This window comes from Dicentrarchus labrax, unplaced genomic scaffold (assembly GCF_905237075.1).
Source record: "Dicentrarchus labrax unplaced genomic scaffold, dlabrax2021, whole genome shotgun sequence".
NCBI lineage: Eukaryota > Metazoa > Chordata > Actinopteri > Moronidae > Dicentrarchus > Dicentrarchus labrax.
Genome location: NW_026136720.1, coordinates 22,022,730 through 22,045,915, shown reverse-complemented (window position 1 = coordinate 22,045,915; position 23,186 = coordinate 22,022,730). Strand labels below are relative to the sequence as shown.

At 38.5% G+C, this 23,186-nt stretch overlaps 2 protein-coding genes across 7 annotated transcripts in view; both read left to right on the top strand.

Annotated features, from left to right (window-relative positions):
- The window catches only part of LOC127353543 (alpha-1,3-mannosyl-glycoprotein 4-beta-N-acetylglucosaminyltransferase C-like), a 48,609-nt gene extending 36,980 nt beyond the window's left edge, over nucleotides 1–11,629 (top strand). For all 6 annotated transcript variants that reach the window (XM_051382830.1, XM_051382829.1, XM_051382831.1 and 3 more), the window contains 3 exons: nucleotides 9,666–9,808; nucleotides 9,905–10,052; nucleotides 10,180–11,629. In XM_051382830.1, coding sequence (XP_051238790.1) covers nucleotides 9,666–9,808; nucleotides 9,905–10,052; nucleotides 10,180–11,348 — 1,460 coding nt within the window. In that variant the 3' untranslated portion in view covers nucleotides 11,349–11,629. The remainder of the gene's footprint in view (nucleotides 1–9,665; nucleotides 9,809–9,904; nucleotides 10,053–10,179) is intronic.
- A 3,025-nt stretch (nucleotides 11,630–14,654) lies between these two features.
- On the top strand, nucleotides 14,655–22,762 carry rnf141 (ring finger protein 141). Its single transcript, XM_051381537.1, has 6 exons — nucleotides 14,655–14,771; nucleotides 16,636–16,833; nucleotides 17,745–17,853; nucleotides 18,224–18,405; nucleotides 19,653–19,760; nucleotides 19,880–22,762. Exons 2-6 carry the CDS (start codon nucleotides 16,697–16,699, stop codon nucleotides 20,028–20,030), a joined length of 687 nt encoding a protein of 228 aa, XP_051237497.1. The 5' UTR covers nucleotides 14,655–14,771; nucleotides 16,636–16,696; the 3' UTR covers nucleotides 20,031–22,762.
- The last annotated feature ends 424 nt before the right edge of the window (nucleotides 22,763–23,186 follow it).

Below are 23,186 nucleotides of genomic sequence, written 5' to 3'. Positions count from 1 at the left end.
ATCAGAAGCTTTCTCAATTGCTGTTTCCAAGGTCAAGAAAGAACCTCGACATATGCATCCTGCCATATGTAGAGAGAGTTTGACTGTACAGAGAGACAAGAGGGACACCAGGAATGAACAGTGGATGATATACTGTTGGATATATCATGAATTTAGCAGGAAACACACTTGTTTTTACATCCAGAGCAGAAAAGCTTGTGTTTGAAATTCAGCGTCGGCCTGCACACCAACACAGCTCCGCCTTTGGCTCATTTCCCAACCGTTTCTAAGCTTCCTGTAATATGAATATGTAGGGCTGTTACGGTCACAGCAAATCCATATGCAACGCGGAATAATAATGAAGAGAAAATGCTTTCAAAAAATGCAATTAATCTCTTATAAAATGGCTACTCAGGGCCTCTAATGAGATGCCATTTTAATAAGCCTGTGTGTTGAACAACAAAGCCATTTGGTAAACACTATTGTTCATTTGCCTGTTTACATCCAGGCAGTGTAGTGCCTTTGTGTGTCAGAGTGTGTGGATGTGGCAGGAAAACAGGCAGCGGGAAAGCTAATGATGAAGTATTAAGGATGAGAATGTTTTGGTGCTGTCCGTTTAAATGTTTTTCAGTAATTTTGTTTGAATGAGCTTTTATAATATAATTAATTTATATGAACTGGGGGCGCCCTGGTAGCTCACCTGGTTGAGTGTGTGCCTCATGTACAAAAAGGCTGAGGGGCCTCTCTCTCTCCCTACTTTCCTGTCACTCTATTCTCAGTCGAGTGTTTACACTGTGATCACCATGATTTGATTAATCTCTAAATAAATGAGAAGGAGATGAAACTAAACAGACTCTGATTTATGGTAGGATTTATGGAACACTGTCCAAATAATAGTAAAAAACAAAATTATAGGCTATTATAGGCAAACTATGATTTGATTTAATTGTTTTAGAGATACTGTTAAATTGTCTAGAAACATGTGAGCCTGAAAGTTTGTTCTTGACCTGAACAGCAGTTTAACAGACAAACTTCACATCTACTAGCTTTTTCCGTAGCTTTTATTAATTTAATAACAGGTGGTAGGGGTCATCCTACCCTTGTACAACCACCTGTTATTACACGACTGAAGTTGCACACTTAAATCGCTCAGTAAAAACTGAATCAACTCCATGACAACTTAAAAATCCATTTGATGATGAAGGCTGTGAAATGCAATCCCAAGCTCTGGGAAAACATAGTAAATGTACATTGAGTTAAGAATATTTAGTCAAAAATAAAACCTGGTGTCAGTTATAAATTAAAGAGTTTAACATTGAACAACTAATCTAATCTGCTTCACCTCTGAATAACTGCACAGCAATTCACATATATCTGGTGCTAATCGAAAGCTGTTTCCCTGGTTGGAAAACCATACAGCCAATCAGCCAATCATGTATTAAGGCGGTAATACAAGTAGACAAGGCTTTGTTTTTTTTTTTTTTTTAAAAAAAAAAAAAATTTTTAAAAAAATTTTTATTTTTTTTTTTTTTTTCTCAAAAAAAAAAAAAAAAATAAAGGAATATATATTTTATTTTATTTTATTTTATTTTATTTTTTTTTTATAGCGCCAATTCATAACAGAAGTTATCTCAGGAAACTTTTCAAATAGAGCAGGTCTAGACTGAACTCCTTATAACATTTACAGAGACCCAACAGTACCACCATGAGCAAGCACTTGGCGACGGGGGCAAGGAAAAAACTCCCTTTTTAAGAGGCAGAAACCTAGGATAGACCCTTCAGCTCTAGGTGGGTGTTCGTCTGCCTCGACCAGTTGGTATTGTAAGTATATAAATGCCAAAATGAAGGAAACTCCATAACACTATACAGTATACTAGGTGTAGTGCACACCACTGCTTTACCTGTATATACTGGTACCACAGCTCCTTCACTCACAGTTAATCTCAAATGGTAATAGTTGTTTCATGGTCATCTGATGTCTTTCACTCTCTTTTGTAGAGTTGCTTACAGAGTTGATAGTTTGAAATGCACCATTGTCCTCAAAGGTTGCACTCTCTCTCAGTTTAACAGCATTTGTTGCTACCACCTTGTTACAGATCTTTTGCTATTTGTTGAGGTGTAAAAACTGCTCTCTGCCACCAGCACAGGGTAGCTGTCTGGTCCTACATACTGGAATTCACAATGGATAATATTACTGTATATGTACTGTACTTTAATGTACAGCCCTGTGGTGTTTCAGACATGCACTGACTTTTATTGATTTAACATAATTGTAATTGTAATTGACTGTATTTTTTTCTTCCTGTATTTCATCTGGGATACCCAGATTCCTCTATTCTGCTGTCTTCCCCACTACACCACAGATCCTTACTCCTCTTCCTCTTCCTCTTCCTCAAACTAGTAGTTGCCCCTGCTCATTACTTACCTGGCAAGGTCCCTCCATGTTCAGAAATTGTAGTCATTCTGTTGTGGTCAAGCTCTAAACACATGTTTGGCATAGCACCTGTCAGCTAACTTGACAGAATGATGTGAGATGTGAGAAACTCTCCATTCAACTAGTGAAGTTCAAGTTTCACCTGACAGGCAATTAATGAATTCAGCTGTAATTCATGGTACATATGCCGGACATATTTTGACAGTTGAACTATTGTCCATGTGATGACTTACACAATGAAATAATTCATACATGTTTTGGAGGGCACAACTGTTCAACTGAGAAGCAACATAATCAGTTTTGATCAACAAGATATATTACAGCGGTAATAGAAGTAGACAGTTTTATTTACTCATTTGCATAGAAGGAATGAGAAATTTCTTTGGTGGTTTGCACATGTTGTTTTTATTCATTATTATTGGAGAATTGAGAATTCAGTACTGCTTATGAAATAATACGGATTGTGAATAGAAAGTATAAGTTGTTTGGTCCCTATTTAAACGATCTAAAATGCATAGAGCAAGTGCATTTAGGGCGAGTCCAACTCCACTTTTGCTAGTTATATGCATTATATGGGCACATAACGGATTCTATTTATTCTCTTAATTAATCATCAGTGTGTTTTGGGTGTAACATGAATTAAACAAATCAGCGTCATCTCCCATTCCCTTTAAAAGCCAGGTGGCCTGCACCGTGCACATTGCTATTTAAATGGTGGTTTGTCAAGTTGGAGAAGCGAAAAGTTTTCTGCTGAGGAAACAAAGCTGCTTGTGTGCTTATCCCACCTGACTGTAACAGACGTATATTCTCTCCTGTAGGATGATTTGGAGACTAATGCTAGCTGTCCCTACGGGCTCATACCTACAATAGAACTCAGGCTGGTCATTTGCAAAGATATGCAGCGCAGCATTGCAGTGCATGGGGACGGCTGGAATTAGTCTCCAAAGCATCTGACAGGAGTTTACAGATGTTTGCTACAGCCTGGCGGGATAAGCTAAGTTTACAGTCGCCGTCTCCCAATCCCCATCCACAACTCCATTTGACTGCGTAGGAGTGAATGCACTGATTTAACTGGGGAGGAGGAGTTACTGTGTGTAACAAGCTGAGTGTACACACATTTTACTATCTGAACAATGCAAATTTTTTTATTTCTTTTTTTTATTATATATTTTTTGGCTTTTGATAGTGGATTTGAATAGATTTGATAGTGACTGCTGAAGACAGACAGGACGGGGGCAGAGAGAGAGGGGATGACACGCAGCCCCGAATAATGCACCCTTTAAATAGCAGAAAACTATTGTGCCATTGTCTTTTTTTAGCCAATGGCGCAATCGCTTTCTTCTGCATCAAGTTAGCAATGCACCAACAGCGCCTGAACACAACTCCTTTTATCGTTTGTTTCATTCGCTTCAGCTCAGTTCTTGAATAAGAATTATTCTTTTCAAAATAATTCGTTCAAATCTCAGGTTTGAATTTCTCTTTTATTCAACCAGATTGCACATGTTTTGGCACATGTATAGTAAGTACTCTGCATATTTGCACAATAAATACTTGGACATGGCTTGCGGGTAAAAACTCACAGGTTGATTCTCCATGCAGCTGTCGTATGTTGTTTGAGCCATATCATGCAAAATGATCATCTCAGTTCAAAATTTGACAGCTTGAAAAATCGGGTAATGATCTGCGTGTCTACCATAAACAAGGTAAACAAATATTTGGTCGTTGGGTCATACTGTGATCATTTTGGTGTGTGCTGTATTTTACAAAAGAAAAATGCACTTACTGCTCTTTGGTGGATTATGTAACAGCGACAAATTACCTTAAATGGAAATTCCACCGATTTTACACATCAAAGTCTGTTTACAGGTTTGGGGTAGTACTACTACATATTCGAAAAAAGTTGTGTAAAGCCTTTTGTGGCTCCAGTGCGAGGATCTGAAAGCTACAAGTTTGAAAATGAAAAAGAAAATCTGGGGGTGTGGAGTTACAAAGAAGTGAGATTACCAGACCTCTGTAGCCCGCTCCTCATCTCTGCTCTAGGCTAGCGGCTACTGAACTGTCGGTGGTTGAGTTGCATTATGGGTAATAAGAAAGAAGAATGTGTATAAAAATGAGCTGGTAATTTCATGATGTATCAGTCAAGCTCTTTTTTTTCCTGTGACACAGTTAATTAATTAATTTCTAGCCTTTTAAAACTCAAACTTACACTCAAAGTTAAAATGTACAACTGCTGCATTAGTCCCAGAAACCTTTTCAGATTATCATTACCGTTGTTTAAAATAATCAGACCTTTGTAATCAATGATCACGGTTAGCTGCAAAGTGCAGCTGCACAGTACTCGTGATTAAAGGCTTTAGCCCTAAGCAGACATAATTCTACACTTCTGAAGCAAGGCACTTTGTGTGCAGCAGGCCTGCAGTACATGTAAATCATGGAGTGTATTTACCTTTCAGGTCAAAGACGAACATGAAAGGCTTTTGCAGTCCCAGTGGTGGCGACTGTAATGAGGATGGGCTCTCCTCAGTAGTCAGTGCTTTGACCCACATTAGCTCTCTGCCCGAGGCCCTCTGAGGCAGGATGGAGATGGAGAATAATAGTTGAATATAGTGTCTAAGACGCGCATTGTATATTAAATTATATTCACAGAGTTCCACAAGACTGTGTGAAGTTGATAAACTAGAGGGGATTTAAAAAAAAGCCATTAAAAGCCCTTGGCACAGATTCCCAAGCATATCTCACAACTCTAAAACCGTACTGAAAGTATCTAACTGCAGAGGCATTATCATTATTATTGTTCAGGTTGCAGTAGACTTTGAACTTCCAAGAAATTTGAAGGGACATCACTCATTCATTCTGCTTTTATGTATACAGGGGGATACACAGATAAGACCTTAAATCAAGGCTGTTGACACAGAAAAAAGCAAAACAAAATACAGATAAAGTGATACGTTATCACGCTTTAATATGTTAAAAGATACGACAGGCAATACTATATTTTTCTTAATGTCAACAAATCCCATGAAAACATCAAAACCAGCAATTAATTTATCCTACTTACAAGTGTTGGTTGTTTGGCCAAAGCCTGATGTCTTTGCATTGGCTCTTTACATTAAAATACAAACTGGATTATGGTCACATGAGTTTAACCACCTCCCAATGTGGCTCAGTGCATTCTCACCTCAATTAGTATTCAAATCGTTGACCTCACATACCTTCTTTCTTTACAGAGCAAATGAGTCACCACATGCCTACGACTTGTCAGCCTAGACTAAATGCATTAACTACTTAAAATCATGTGAGTTCATTGAGTCCATGATGTGAGCCAGCTGTCATATACATGCATCACCGTGGGGTCTCATGGCGCTTTATCTCTGCAGCAACAAGTTTCCTATCCATCTTTTTTATTTCTTAATTTATTCAGGGAAGGTATTTGCTGAGAAAGCAGATGCTTCAGCATTTCATACACACATTCCCAAGTGGGAGCCTCCCAGTACGACCACCACAGCCTCCTTACTGGTGGAGAATTTGTTGCTGCTACTGACGCAAATGAGGATTAAGTGCCTTGCTGAAGGGCACCTTGATGGAAGTTTGGTGAATTTAAAGCATTACTCATTCATTTTCCACAATCAGACTTTCACAGCCAGTCTAGTTATTGACTCTGAAACCCTCCAGCCACAAGCTTGTCTCCTCTAACTTTCAATCAGACTGCAGGCTGTCAATTTTACAAATTACTGCTCAAATCAGACTTTTTTTTAGCTGTTAATCTTCATTTCAAGATGTTTCCAATACATACTGACAGGGGTGTTTTAACAAAATCCATGAAAGTGCAGAATCACGTCATTAGCACATTTTCCAACACATGTGATGTTGCCCTTCTTGTTTTGACCACAGTTCAGCTGTGGTTTCTGTCTTTGTTACATCTTGTTGCCGTTGCATTGTGACCATTTTCCTGATGTAAACCTTGCATCAGAAATATCATAACGGGTTGAAAAAGTCTATATTGGATGATCCTGTAAAACCCTGTATTATGTCTAATTCTGCAGCCTTTAAAGGACCACTCCGTTAATTTTACACGTGACGATCAAGAGTAGTACTACTCATCTCGTGAGAACAGTTGTATAATGTCTCCTAGGGCTCTGAAAGAACTTTCTAAAGTCTTACAAAATAACTCTAATGATGTTATCAAGATTATCTTGGTTTAGGGTTGGATATTAGAAACTAATATTATAAACAACTGGGGCTGTGGAGATTGTGTGAAAGGTCTACAGTTTTTGGAGCTTGACCCTTATTTGGGACTATTATGCTGTTGGGAGGCAGGTTCAAAATGATATGGTAGTATACATGAAACAATCACTCTCACATCTCTGAACAACCATGTAAAATCATCTACGCACAGCCCAGAGAAGCATAATTCCAGCTAAATGATCTCTTGTCTGTCACAATCCTGAAGCTTAAAGGTTCAGTATGTAATATTTAGGAGGATCTGTTTCTATCTAAGCGACAGAATGCAACCTTGTGTCCATGTGGTATGCACTGTAACCATTCGGCTCCTTGACGATTACTTTCTTTAATCTACCTCTCACAAGTCCCAGGCGCTGTGCCCCTTTCAAATTCTTGATTTCTACAATGCCTGCAAAACCCCTATGGTTAAGGTATGGTACTGGGACTGGGTTGATTGCATTTCAAGTCGAACGAAAAACGTCTTTTCAGATTTTTGCCCTTCAGACTGATGAGGAAAAAAAATCACGTTTCTGTCACATGCAAGGAGAACAAATCAAGAACCTTTCAGCAGCAGTATAAACACACCGTGTGACCGCTGGCAGCCTTAATGTGCAATTGGTAGTAGCCCCAAATTTAATCAGTGAATTAAATATAATTTGTCCTGAAGCAATTGTTGAAGCTGCTTACATGTAGGAAATATTAATGGACTGAGAAATTACTTGTTAAAATCATCCAATTCAACTTAATTTTACTTAATGTAGTTTTCATCCAGAAGACTTGCCTGTAAGCCAAGAGAGGCCTGCTTGTACTCGTACGAGTCCACATTTTCAAAACAAAAGGTTAGTGGACAGGACAAATCTCCTCTCATTTTCTGTCCTGGAGAGACTGTTAGGAAAGATAAACCCTGCTATGGACATATAATGTTTTTTAATGCTAAATCTCATTGGTATCCCCCTCTACCTGTCTGTCATTTTTTTACTGGCTGTAATCTTGAAATTACTTTAGTCATAGAAAAGAGCTCAATGGGCACACAAGCTGATAATTTGCGGAAGAAAAAAAAAATCCAACTTGGCAGAGAAGCATTGTAAACAAAAGCAAATAGACCGAACAAATGGTGCTTATTTATTCATAGACGTACCTTCATTTCCATATAAATGTACGTGACCTATGGGAGGATTGTTTGTTGTTTAGATTCACTCAGAGAAAGCAAACAAAATCTAATTTCTTGGCAGTATTTTCTCTCGCAGGAAAAGCGTGTGGCCGTTATTTTTGCCTTGTTAGGTATTCTTTAGTCGTCTCAATATCTGATTTTCCAGGCTGCTATCTCAAATAATTTGTGTGTGTGTGTGTGTGTGTGTGTGTGTGTGTGTGTGTGTGTGTGTGTGTGTGTGTGTGTGTGTGTGTGTGTGTGTGTGTGTGTGTGTGTGTGTGTGAGTGTAGGTGATCGTTGTGAGGACTTTCATAATATTGACTCACAGCTGTCATTGTGTTTCCACTTACTCTTGCTGCTGCCATCTCTCAGGTGCCACCGTGGAGCTTTTTCATGACAAAAACACAAAATGGCTCACTTCTCTGGCAGATGGCAGATGATTTTTCCCTCTAAAATGGAACTCGAGCAATGAATAACACAACGAATGATAAGTTGTTTATTGAGTCATTGGGCCCAGCGGCAGGCGCACAGGCCTATGCTGAAATTGTCCCTGTCGCCGGGGAACTTGTGGGTCCTCACATTGAAGGCTGCGTTTTTTTTTGCGTTACACAACATCCAAATTAGGGAAGGTTTCATGGGATCAGTACTTTTTTTTTCTGGATCAGTGCCAAATAGGACAAATAGTGAGCAGGGTAATTCATTTTACTTAAAAGATTGTCAACACTGTGAGTAAACATTGCACTGAACGGGGCTGGAAGAATTTATTTTCTATCAAGAGATGTCACTGGTGTTTACTGAGTTTTGAAACATCATCTGGCTCGTGTGACTGCTGCACACAAACTGAACAGATGACTGACTTTTCCCCTTGTGAATGGTTAGATTAATGACCAAAATGAGCCATTATTAGATTCATTTAATTTAATCCAATGATAAACCTTGAAATCAGCCTTCTGTATCTCTCTGTCAGTCTGCCGTTGACCACATCTGTCATACTGAGTAGCTCATCACAACCCAATTAAAGATGAATACCCATCCAGCTTTGTGATTGATTTTGTGATGGACTGCAACTAATGGTTATTTTAATTAAAGCTCCACTGATCAGTATTTTAATTTTAACAATAGATCAAGTAAGTGTGTAATGTGACAGAAATTGCTCATAGTGACAGACAAGGAATTATCATTCCAGTTCCTCTCAGCTCCGTGGATCGTTTAGTATCTTTCAGCTCATTGTTTTGGTTTTATGGCCGAGGACTCTCTTCAACCCTGTTTCTGAGAAAAGAGCTCTGATAAACGCACTGACCGCTACTAGACGACAGACAAAGTTAGTGAGTAGCTGGTGAGCATAGTGGATTTAGCCACTGAAGAGCTAAATAGATAAAAGTAGAGTGAGTATTGCACTCACATTCATCTCTTTGCCTGCTGATGCATAAAAACGTTATTGGTAGGTGACACATTAGTCGTAACAACCTTATAAGATCAATGTTATGTTTTCAGTTTGCTGAATGGCCAGAAAATTCCATTGTTGCTACTTTAATGATTAAGTTACCATTTTTAGATTCATGATTTAGCTATAAAATGTCATAAAAATCTATTTGTTTTTTACTTTCATGACATCTTGAAGCGCTTTTTGTTTCAGTACAATATCAGTTCTGCTCTGATAAGTGAGGCAATCCTGATTCATTCCTTTTGATTAAACCAGGTAAAGAGCTCTTTGTTATTCCATTCACAGAAGCCTTCGCCTAAGCCTTAATATCAATGTCATTACCAAATGTCCACAAGGATTACATTAAAAAATATGTAGCTAGCCATGGCTGTACACTCTCACACATCTTTATTCGCTTTTGATGACCAAATTTCTGTTTCATCTTTGACTTCTTGCAGTGAAAGGCGTGATCTTGAGGCTAATGTGGAAGTCCGTGGACAAGATGAGGTGCTTCAGGAAACGATCCATGTTCCCCTTCCTCGGCTTCCTCATCACCTTTCTGCTCTTTTTCAACCTTTATATGGATGATGGATATGTGCTGGTAAGATTCAATTGTGACAATGTTCTCTGTATCCTTTTATCCAATTACTACTCTTTTTTGCTTTAACTCAATGTCTTCTTGCCTTTGTACTTTTAGGAGGCTGAAAAAAGACAGCTGGGAGAGACACTGATGCATCCTGCAAACTCTGAAAGATACGTCCACACATTTAGAGATCTATCTAATTTCTCTGGGACTATTAATGTGACGTATCGCTACCTTGCGGGAATCCCTGTGCCACGCAAAAGTAGGTATTTCTACCAAGCTCAGACTATGAGTAAAAATATTAGTTTTTGAGGTTTAATCACCAGCAACGAGAAATATTTTAAGCTTTTGTTTCATAACGAAGTGACTAAAGTGATTTCTGTTCACAGAATATCTCACCATTGGCTTGTCATCTGTCAAGAGGAAAAAGGGGAATTACCTACTAGAGACGATCAAATCCATCTTTGATCAGTCCAGTTACGAGGAACTGAAAGAGATTGTGGTTGTGGTCCACCTGGCAGACTTTGACCTGGTCTGGTGTGAGAACCTGGTGCAGGAAATCACCAGGAAGTTTGCTCACCACATCATAGCGGGACGCCTCCTGGTGATCCAGGCCCCAGAGGAGTACTATCCATCTTTGGACGGCTTAAAAAGGAACTACAACGACCCAGAGGACCGGGTCCGTTTCCGCTCTAAGCAGAACGTGGACTACGCTTTCCTCCTCAACTTCTGCACAAACCTCTCTCATTTCTACATGATGTTAGAGGACGACGTGCGCTGCTCCAGGAACTTTCTGACGGCGCTGAAGAAGGTGATCACCTCCAGAGATGGTTCCTACTGGGTGATGCTGGAGTTTTCCAAGCTGGGCTACATCGGGAAGCTTTACCACTCCAAAGACCTGCCACGTCTGGCTCATTTCCTCCTCATGTTCTACCAGGAAATGCCCTGCGACTGGCTCCTCATCCACTTCAGAGGTCTGCTCGCCCAGAAGGACGTGATCCGCTTCAAGCCCTCTCTGTTCCAGCACATGGGCTACTACTCTTCCTACAAAGGAGCAGAGAATAAACTGAAGGACGACGACTTTGAGGAAGACTCCATAGACATTCCTGACAACCCTCCTGCCAGCCTTTACACAAACATCAATGTCTTTGAGAACTATGATGCCACCAAGGCTTACAGCAGTATTGTTGATGAATATTTCTGGGGGAAGCCTCCGTGCACTGGAGATTTCTTTGTCATAATCTTTAATAAATCAATTAAAATCAGCAGAATTAAAATTGTGACAGGCACAGAGGACAGACAAAATGACATTCTTCACCACGGAGCTCTGGAAGTAGGACAGAAGTCTGTGGAAACTAAACAGGGAAGGCAGTGTTCATCCTACATCACATTAGGAGAGTTTAAAGGCGGAAGCATCGAGGTTAACAATGTGGACCACAAGATCGGCTTTGACATCGAGTGCGTACGAATAGTCGTCACTGCCAGTCAGAAAGAATGGCTCATCATAAGGACGATCAGTTTATGGACCATACAACCTATAATCCAGTTCAAAAAGTAACAGAGGAAGTTTTTAAAATTATCATCTGTATGTACAGATGTGCATTTTGGATGCTATTGCTATAAGTTCATTTCGAAATACTTCTGGGAAATATGTGTTTCTGGGATTCAAAGCAATCCATATTTTCTTGGGTTGTTCAGAGATCTACTGTATGCACTGTATATTTACTGTATGTTTTCAATGTGCTGTATTGAAATGACCAACCTGTACAATACGGAGCCTTTATACTCATGTTCATTTTCCTAAACTAAAAGTCTGTATATAAAATTGTTCACATTTGACTGCTTTCTTGTTTTCTTTTGTCATAGCACCCAAAGGGCCATTCCACAGAATCTAAGCTTCAAAATGGGGAACTTTACTCTTGTAAATCTCCTGCCTTTTTTGTTCAGACAGACATTTTTATAGCCTGGTTACAGATGTCTTGAATAGCTGCCCACATTTTTTTGTATAATGGAATAATAGAATGAGAGCTCAATCAATCGATAGCTGCCTTTTGTACAGTGTTTCTAAGTCTGAAAATTAATGAGGAGGAGTTCAGTGCAGCATTAAAGAGGTGATTCCTGTCAAAACTTAAACACAATCCAAAAGAAATATGAAAGCAAAAAAATCAAGGAAGCTGATTAGACTGTCCTGATGTGTAATTCTGCCAGGACTTGGTAAGCACCTATCAGAACAAGCTGGCAATAATAAAATAATAAAATAATAAAAGTAATAATAATTGCATCTCCCATCTGAAAATGTGAGAATATGCTAAAAAAAAAAAAAAAGTACTTTAATGTCCTTTAATATGAGGCATGGATTTTGTTGAAGAATCAGTACAGCCAGTTCGTAAAGTTTGTAACAATCAACATATTGTGATTCTTTAAAGAGTGTATTTGAAATATCTTCCCATTAAAATCTTTCTGTCTTTTGTTTTTTTTTATCATTAATCTTATCTATATATATTATCTGTAACAACACATTATTTGTCATCATTTTCAAAACCTTACTGCAGGGAGCTCTCCTTTTTATTCTGTTTTTTTTTTTTTTTTTTAATATACAGAATTAATATGGGCTCTGAACATGAATATATTACAAGAACCTTAATCTGCCTTAACACATCCATGGCTCTGACTTCAGCTTTAGATAATGTTTGTTTGGTGTCCTTTCCTGCCATCTGCTGGTTGATACACAAGGAGACCCTTATTAATCAACAATTGGGAGGGAGCGCTCTAACAATTACTTGCAGTGGAACATAAACCTCATATAAATTGTGCAAATATTTATTTTGTAAGGGTTTTAAAGTACTTGATGGTCAGTACCAGGCTATTGTTAATGTTAGTTGAATATTCTAACTTACAGCTGTGTAGGTCAATGTTACAGAATCAGTTAAACTATTTGACAGCTTGTATAAAGTAATAATTAGCAGTTAATGTAATAATATGATTTTCCTATTAATTTAGAACTCTAATTAATTAATTTAATCCAATTAGAGAAACATATTACATCTTATGACAGCAAATAAAAGTTAAACTAAATTTACCCTAATTTAGATTAAGTTATATTGAATAAGCTATTAATTCTTCTTCTTCTTCTTCTACTTATACAAGTGATTACATGTTTGACAGCAATTACATATCAATACATAACCTCAAATTAAGTTTTAAATTGAAATTAATGATGTCAATAATCAGTTAAATGAAACTGTAATCTGTAACTCTATTTTTAATCAAGTATGAAATACATATTATATCTTTACATTATTACATTTCATGGCAGCAGTTATATAATATAATAATAATAATAATAATATATTTTGTAAATCGTACTTAACTGGCAAAAGCGAACAGTGATATTTATATTTTAGGATAAAGAAAGCTCCCTCCAGCTCCCTTCCTCCTTTAATGAAAAAAATAAAGAACAATAGATAGATTACTCTTCCAGGATGGACAGACATGCAACAGATGTGTAAGCAGAAATAACAGTATTGTTTTTTTAGCATCTGAATCTGGGCAGGTTGGGTCCCTCTCCTCCTCAGGTCTCAGAGAGTTACAGATGTCATTTGTGCTGCAGCCTCTTCTCTGTATGAGTCCTCTTCAGGTGCCAGTATAAAACAGATGGCCTGGCTGCAGATAGAGCCAAACCCAAAATGAGTTTTGGGGTTTAAAAATTGACTTTCTGCCAGAGAACTAAGTTCACCCACATTCTCTGACTCTGTTACACTGACATTTCATTGGGATGCATCAGAAGTTAATCTGTTTTTTTCACATCCTGAGCCTTATTTTCTATCACATTTCTGTCCATACACATTTCTGAGTGTCTTTCTCCTTTATTCTTGGATGTCTTCCTCTTGAATCTTATTATCCTCCTTATGTGCATCCCTAGGTGGCCTGTTCTGCTCTCCTACCTTCCAGTCAAATATTTCCCCCTCATCCTATTTCTCTTCTCATTATATTATCTACCTCCTCTTGTTTTTTGTTTGTTTTTTTACCACCTGCTACCTCTCTGATCTCCTGCAGCTATATCTATTTTGAATCACTCTCCCATCATCATCATAGTGCAGTTTAACTATGCTCTCCAGTCAGTATTATGACGTGAAGAAAAGTCTAAATCTAAATAGTGAGAAACATTAAACTGTATATTCCTGTGTCTTGAGTCTGTTGATGGATCTTAGATTAGTTGGTTGGATAAAAAAATGTTAATCAGTTTGTCTGGAATAAAGTCATTGTTTAATGACCGAGTTATAAAATATTATAATCATTAGCTCAGATAAAGTCTTGACTGCTTGTTACTCTTAACAACGGAGCAGCTTGTACTTAACTTTTAGGTATAAATTTGGCTTAATTTAGCAAATTTAATCTAATAAAAATCTAAACTAAGGTGGCCATACTGGTATCCTATCCATCCTATCATATCTTTATTATAAAAAGATAGATTTCTACAATCTTGTTTTAGAAAGTTCAATATGCAACACTTTGATTCTGTTTGGGAACAAAATTAACAATCAGACATTAACAAAAGAGTACTCATGAAAATACCAAATAAACATAAAGTGACAAAAAAATACAATAATAACAAAAAAAATGTTTAAAAGAAAGTTTAAAAATAATAACAATAAAAAAAAACAGGTGACTAAAAAGTGCTGCAGAGACTTTGTGTTTCGTTTGGAAGTAGTTTACATGTTCACTTCGGATTACACTCAAAGTAAGCAACAATGTCAGAGCACGCTGTCAACAAAATCAACTCAATATTTCTTCAAATATTTACAAAACTTCAGCCAAGTGAATTCAGACCTTTGTCCACCATCAATGACGTTCGAGTGAAACCGAAAGACGCACTGCGGCGTCATCAATCGGCGCCTGGGTTGTGTCAACACAAACAGAAGAGAGAGAGAAGCTAGTGGTGCTAGTTTGGACGCTAACTGCCTCTAATGTTGAGTTATTGGTAAGAAACCGAGCTTGTTTCTCTCATATGACGCTAGAGGATCATATATGTCCTTTTCTTATCTTTTAAGAGGTTCTGGTCGTTTTCACCGACCTCGTGTTTCTTTAATGGTTGATGTTAATTAAATGCAAAGTAATGTTGCTCCTTGTTAGCAGACTGCTGCACAGGAGTACTGCGCTGTTGCTAAGATTAGTAAATAATGTTTGAACTGAGCTTCATTAATGGGTTATCTCTAAAATAATGGCGTCTTTAACGAACACTTGAAATGTTTTCCAAACGAGAATAGTGCTGCTGTTCACGGTGGCGTTCATTATCATTTATCATTCGGACATTATTACTTATTACATAATGCTGATTTAGCTGATTGAGTTAAGGTGCAGTTCCTGTTTGGTACTTTGTTGTTCAGCTGAGGTTACATTATAAATCGTGCCATGGTTGGTTTTCACTGAGATCCTTCTGTTGTTATAGAAATGTTGTTCAGGGTGAAAGGTCAGCTGCTACAGGAAGTATCACTGTGGTTAACGTCAGCAGATGTGACAGGGTTTGTCTGTACGTGAATGTGGTTGTTAAAGGCTCTTTCACTTTAGTCAGCACTTCATTAGCTATCTCAGTTTAGCATGGGTTCAGTTCAACGGCTGCTGTTGCCTAATTTCAATCTGATTGTTCTGTAAAAATAACAGGTGTCTATTGTTCCAACATGATAATGCTCAGTACACAAAGCTCAGTAACACAGACACACACAACACAGTTTGATGTGGAAGAACTTCACTGATCAGAGACCTGATCTCAGCTCCATCCCACACCTTTGGGAAGAACTGCAGACTAGTGTTGGACCTCACTAATGCTCTGTTGTCTCAGTGGTAGAAAATCCCTGTAGCCAGTTTTCAAGATCTCAAAGAACAAAACCCTCCTTGAAGAGTGACAGTGCTACAGTAGCACATCACTGCCCGTGGTTTTAGGAGATGTTTATTGTTTAACAATCACATGTGGGTGTGTCTACGGTGTATTATCGTGTCACTGGTCACTTGGCAACATAATTGGTCTTTGTAGTGTAATGTAAGTTCATTCATTTCTATCTTCATGGTGAAAGAAATAATTGTAAAATGTGTTTTCCATTATGAGATAATTAAATGCGAACTGAAGTCAGCAAATGTGTTAATTAGTATTATGTTGTCATTTTAGTTTGAAATCTCTGAAACCATAAACACTTCTCATTGTTAATAAAATACTGTATCTCATGCTTGCTGTTCATTGGCCCTTTATGACCTTTAGTGGCTTTTCTGCAAGACATAGCAACATGGTTTAGACTAAACCACAGCTTCTGATGAGAGAGCAGTCAGGTTTATGCTGTAGATCAGGTGTAGGCAACCTGAGCTGCAGAGGCGCAATTAATTAGTTATTTTTCACATTTTTCATTTATTATTGTTGCATGAAAAAACTAAACATTTTCCAACATCCTAACCTGTTTCCTTTTCCTCTATATTTTGCCAAACCTCAATGGCTACTAATCTTGAGTGTCCCTAGATAGTTTTGCTATGGATTCCAAATCCATAAAAGAAAAGTCCCTGAGGGAAATAGAGACATATTTGTTTGCTTTCACCACAAATGCTGCTGGCTTGCCAGTATATTTCATATGAGGTGAGAAATAAGCATTATAGGGCTCAAATATGTTTTTATTACATTTTTTTTTTTTTTTTTTTTGGCCAAAAATGCCTCTTTTGATAATAGAGGCTTCTGACCCCTGCTCCACATTGTTCCTAGCCTGGTCCCAGACCAGTCAGTCACTGCTGACCTCAACAATAAATGAGAAAAGACTAGATAGTCCCAGAGAAAGAATAAACTTTAACGGTTTATTTCCCACCAGGCTCTGCAGAACTGAATGAGCCTTCTGCCAGTGCTGTTTTGTAAGTGCTGCTGCTGCCAGGATGGGCCAGCAGCTCTCAGGTCAGGCGGTGATGAACCATCTGCCTGAGAAGCTGGTGAAACACGCTGGACTGGTACGTGACAGCGGCTACCTAACCTACGAGGAGTTTCTGGCGAGAGTGGCTGAACTTAACGACGTGTAAGTCACGGTCTGTTCTGGACACATAATGTACATAGCTGTTCAGCAGGACAAAGAACTGTCCATGGGGAATAACAGATTTTGAATTCTGCAAACATGCAGCTGTTTTCCAGTTGTTTAATGTAGCGGAGGGACAGTGAAATTAACAAAACTGTTTCAAGGAAATGACTGCGAGGACAGTACTGAGCTACCTCATAAAAAAATACCTGAATGTGATGGACTTTTAAATGATTTTCCTTTTTTGGCTCCCAGGATAGACTATTCTGGTTGAGACCTAAACTCTGCACAGCTAGCTTCACTAAGATTCCACCATCGCCATTTGGCCCCTCTTAGTCCCCAGGCATTTTAGGACCTGCTTCTGCCAATTAAAACTTTAGTTCACTAGCTCTCAGAGATAGTAACTGAGAGAGAGAAGTATTCTCAGTTGTGACAAAAGAAAGTCAGAATGATTGTATGAGTCGACACAGTATTAGTATCGACATTTTTATTTATCTAAAAGTGTAGATATCGTTGGTATAAGTCAAACTACACTTATGTGCAGCATGATGTAAGTGGTTATGCAGTATATCATTACGTCCAATGCCAATTAGCACAGGTTTAACATCTTCATTTTGTGACGATTCTGTGTTGATGCTATAAAGCCCAGTTCGCAGCAGAGAATCGTGGGTGAGTGAACAGCACTTAAACTGCAGAGTTCACACAATAAACAACACATTTCTGCCGTCATTCAGCGTGTCCAGAAATACACTTCATATTTAGGAACAACTCCCAGCTAAACCTAACCGTGTTTACAAAATGGGACATTACTTGTGCGTGTTTGTTTGCATGTGTAACTGTTCATATACTGTACCGTAAAAACAATGCTTTCTTGAGTTGAACATTCCCTCTCTCCTCTGCTGGATCTCTCTCAGTACTGCCAGGCTCGCTGCTGGACAGCAGAAGCACCTGCTGTTTGAGGTGCAGCCAGGATCCGATGCCACAGCCCTGTGGAAGGTGGCAGTCAGGGTCCTCTGTACCAAGGTGAGACCAAAGAACCTTTTGCACACACATCACATGCCAAGATAGGCACCTGTCCATGCCTTTGATGTTGTTTCCCCTATTAAATATTTTCTTTTCAATTAAAATTATTGAAAGAATTAAGTTATTGCAGGCAGAAATATTGCATATAGTTCCCTCAGTATTCCACCCATACTCTATTGTGCTTGAGTTATTGTGCAATTAAATTTGAATTATAGATATATCACCAGATTTAAAGATTGAACTGAACACTTAAACCTACACTGGTTAAGCACAACTATTTAAGATCAGTGTTGACTCGTGACTACATGTGAACAGCATACTATACCGTGTGTGTCGTATGACTCATGTGATTACCTTTGCCCCCTCCCAGATCAACAAGGAGAGTGGCATGATGGAAGCATCACGCATCATGAACCTGTACCAGTTCATCCAGCTGTACCGTGACATCACCAGCCAGGCTGCTGAGGTGCTGTCTGCAGAGGGCGCCACCGAGGGCCCATCTGCCCAGCTCCCCTCTACAGACTCCTGCCAGGCCAGCATGTGGATGGGCAGGTAGGTGCACATGAAGTAGTCCTTCAGACACTGAACATAGAAGACCCTATGAGTAGTTTTTAAATTTAGGAATACTTTTAATTGGAAAGTCACAGTTTTTTTGACATTTTGTGTTCATACCAGGCCTTAAATGTGGTGTTGAATGCCTGTCTTAATACATTTAAAATACCAATGTAGGTCTCCTAAAAGGCAAAAAGGAAAAAACTAACGTCATAATGATTCCAAATAGAGCTGAACTAGTCAGTATTTTTATTGATCAAATGACCATGTGTAATGTGAAATGGGCCATTCACAGTGACAAACCTGAAGATAATTCTTAAACTTTGTAGCCTGTTTTAATTTTTTAATGTTTACAGCCACAATTGACTGACTGCACACTACCTACTTAGCAAAATTAGCAGATAAACAAAATTAGCAGATAAACAAAGTTAGCGTCTAGCTGGTGAACATAGTGGAGTGTTTGTTTATATCAACTCCATATAAATGATAATGTTGCTGGATTTGTAACTAGAAAACATATTCTCCATAACAACTTTATATGGGTGGTAATATGTCATTGCTGTGTTTTCAGATTCAGCCCTCTCTATCTAATCTATGCTGTTTGAAGTTTTGTTGCTACACACCACAGGTGTCAGTACAAGAAAAAGGATTGTTAAATGTCCCTCAAGCTGCTTAAATGCTGGATTTTTTAAGTTATTTTGCATGAGAATGACTGTTTATCCCCCTGGATGAATTCACATCTACAGGAGGAGCTCAGGGATGATGAGGGGATCATTTTAAAATTTTCATTTTATACCACTGAAAGATATTTTTCTCAGGCAAATCCTTTGATTGCATGGCATCAGTGTTGGAGCACATTTTTGTATTGGGTTCATTAGTATGTGTGTGTGTGTGTGTGTGTGTGTGTGTGTGTGTGTGTGTGTGTGTGTGTGTGTGTGAAATGGTATGTGTGCTCCCTTGCTGTAATTCCCTTTTGGCAGGAAGCAGTTTTTTGACCGCTAGGCAGCGTAACATTGAGCTGTTTGTTTGTTTGTTTGTATGCAAGTTAATAATTGATGTAGGTGCGTGTAGGCCGCTGCCTATAATGTAGATGGACAAGCTGATGGTGTCTGAATAAATACTTATGGAATATGCCTGTACAGATGTTTGAAAATGTGGATTATTTGACCGGCTACACAAAGGCAGAAGCAGTGCCTCCCTCCTCCGAAAACAAGTCAACCCTCATTTCTGTGTGTGTGCCCGTGCAGAGTGAAGCAGCTGACTGATGAGGAGGAGTGCTGTATCTGCATGGACGGAAAGGCCGACCTTATCCTGCCCTGCGCTCACAGCTTCTGTCAGAAGTGCATTGATAAATGGTAAGATGATGGACCAAGCTAGAATTCGTTTCAATAATCCTTCTTGTCACAGAAAAGGTTTAAACACACTGATATGAATGGATGCTAACAGTAATTATCACACACTCCTGTCTCTGCAGGAGTGGGCAGAGCCGAAACTGTCCGATATGTCGCCTGCAGGTCACTGCTGCCAATGAATCGTGGGTAATGTCTGATTTCCCCACAGAGGACGACATAGCTGGCTACATCCTCAACTTGGCTGATGAGGCAGGCCACCCACACAGGCCTTAACACACACAGCACACTGAGCCAATTAGATGAAATGGGAAACTGACCCGTACTAAGTAGACCTTACATGTTGAAACACAAAATGTCACTTTTTTCCTGAAAAGCTAACAAGGCAGAAGAAACCAGCAGGGTTTCCTTCTCCTTATGTTCTTAGTGACAGGGTCAGAAAATGAAACCTTGTTTCTTTTACTGTAAGTCCTAAACATCCTAGGATGCTCTTTGTAACCCAAGTGTTGTAGATACGGTGCTTTATGGGAATGGGAATGCGTTGTTTGAAGTGAAAAGTCAGTATATGTAATATGCTAAATAATAATCTATTCATTTAACACCATAACCAAGAGTACAGGTCTTACAGTAATTAAGGGTTAATGTAACCAACATGGAAGAAGAAGAGCTGTTTGGGATTAACTAGGCACTTTATAATAGGAATCCTTATCCAACGTCCAGTGTGTAACATTTAGGAGGATCTACTGACAGAAATGGAACAGAATATCCAGAATTGAAGCACACACGCCCCTGCATCACACGCCAACAAGTAAGCTCTATGCTGACATCTTAAACGCAGAGGATGCAGCGTGCTGGACGGACTACGGAGGTAACTGAGGAGTTGTCTGAGAATCACTAGGCTTGTTGTCCAACGGCCGTATAATAAATATATAAATGAAATACGTCAGATCTGCTTATGTCTGTCCTGCTCCCGAAAACAATCAATTAAGAAATGCTTTTCTCCTTATGAAAGTAACATCAGCGATTGTTCGACCAATGAGAACTAGGTCGGACAAATATATCATACATCAACCGACCAATCGACCAGACGGTGTCAGCCCCATTAGATAGGCTGTTTTTTTGTGAGTTTCCCAGCCTCCGTAGTTTCTCCTACACATTTGGAAGGCTGACCTGTAGTCACATGGTTGCAACTTCACCACTAGATGCCACTAAATCCTACACACTGGTCCCTCAAGTTGCCTTTCATTTTAATATAATGAGAGCTGAGACAAAGGAGGTGAGCCCTCGTATCCAGAGAGGGTTGTTAAGGCTCATAACTCACAATAGTAAAGTTTAAAGGAATAGTTCAACATTTTGAGAAATTCCCTTTATTCACTATTTGGGCTTATATGAGATAAGATCTATGCCACTTGCATGTCCGTTTGTGAAATGTAAGGCTACAGCCAGTTAGCTTAGCTTAGCACAAAGACTCACTAATTAACACGTTATTTCTCGTTTGTTTAACCAGCACCAAAACAGATAACGTGTTAATTTGTGAGCTTCAGAGGTGCTGGCCAGTGGATATTGTTATGTTTGAACAGAGCAAGGCTAGCTGTTTATGGTCTTTTCGCTAAGCTAACATGTTGCTGGCTGTAGACCTCTATTTAAAAGACGGGTACAAGAGTGTTAGCAACCTTTTCATATAATTCTCTGGCAGAAGGGTGAATGAGCTTATTTCCTTGTGCTTCAAGTGCAAATCTAAGACAGAGGTTCTGGTCAAACTGTAGAACCAAATGTATTTTCCACCTGTAAAGCTGTTCTGTAGTCTGTGCAATATAACCCTGCATGTTTATATCCCACATGACATGCCCTATGAGCTGTGTTATGTGATATCAGAAACTGACATTGTCAATGAGTGTCTTTTGGGTGTACAGGACTAAATAGTTTTATATGATTTTATTGACTTTGCTTGCCGTGGTGTGTTTTTTTCACTGTTGGAAATAACCACTTTGTGTCATCAATGCTGTTCTTATCTTTTTACTTATATATATATTTTTTTTAATTTACCATAATTTTATTGAGAAGTACTGTAGTTTAAACACACACACACACCAAAACGACCAGTCCTGTCTTTGCTGTGCTCCGCTTCGTCTGGCCTACGACTACAGATAACTGATTTATTGAGATAGGCAGCTTTTCAGTTAAAAACGAAATCTTTTAGAGTTAAATAAGACCAGAAGAAAAGTATTTCTGGTCTTGTTTCCAGATCACATAAATCACAGGCAGCACGTTTAGTTGTCTGGTTGTGAATTATGAGGATCTATGCTGAAGTATTTCATACAATGTGAACATGTAATGAACATTAGTGATAAATATCTATTTTACAGTTTAAAGTTATTGAAGTTATAACGATATACAATGCTAGTTTATTGCTAGTCATTTTGTATTTCTGACATTCAGCAAGTTAATCAGTTTTACATTTCATTTACATTTAGATAGTTTAACTGAACATGTTAATTTCCTGAAGATATATTTGATTTATGTTTATTTAATATACCATAAACATTCATTTAAATTCGACCAAAATTAATTAATACGTTTTGGTTGCTGATACAGAAAAATCTCACTTTGAAACCTCACTGTAGCTTTCTCTGTGTTTGTGCACTACAGCAACAGATGATTTTATCTCTGGTGGAAAATATTGTCTGACACTGTAACCCTCTGACAGCAGTTGAGACCGGGCACAACCACACATGTGCTGCAGTAGGAAACTTTATTACTGCATGGTTCATTCAGAATTTATAAAACAAAGTTTTATTATTGTTATTATTAAATAATAAATGATATTTAAATGAGAAAATGTTCCATATAATTCCAAGGTCACTTTTCATTCTAGCTTACTTTGAAGAAACTGATCCTACATATGCACATTGTATGTAAATTTACCAAATGGAAGTAGATGTATTAAAAATGAATGGATCCTTGCTGTATTATCCTTAATAAAGATAAACTCACTTTTTGCACTATGACTTTGTGTCATGTTGGATTGAAAGAAGATTGAAATCACTTCCCAGTTTCTCTTGAATTGATTTAAAACCGGTTGATCGGTCCACCAAAGGGATGTCAGTGTAGGAAGAAGGTATTAGCAGAAATGGTCGAATTACAAGAACAGCCCCACCTTTATTAACAGGGAAGTTTTGACTGGTAACATACAGGTGCAGTCAGGCTGTGTGTGTGCTAACCAGAGGTGAAGGAAGTATTCAGGTCCATTATTTAAGCACTAACTTTACTATGATGAAGGTATGTATTATCGCAAAATGTACTTAAAGTAGTCATTGTGCAGTAAAATGCTCCCAACATTTTGGCCACAATGCCCTAATATATTTATCAAAGGCAAAAGTGGCCTTGTCCTAAAACATGAGACAATTCCAGGCCTGTACAGATAATGGTGTA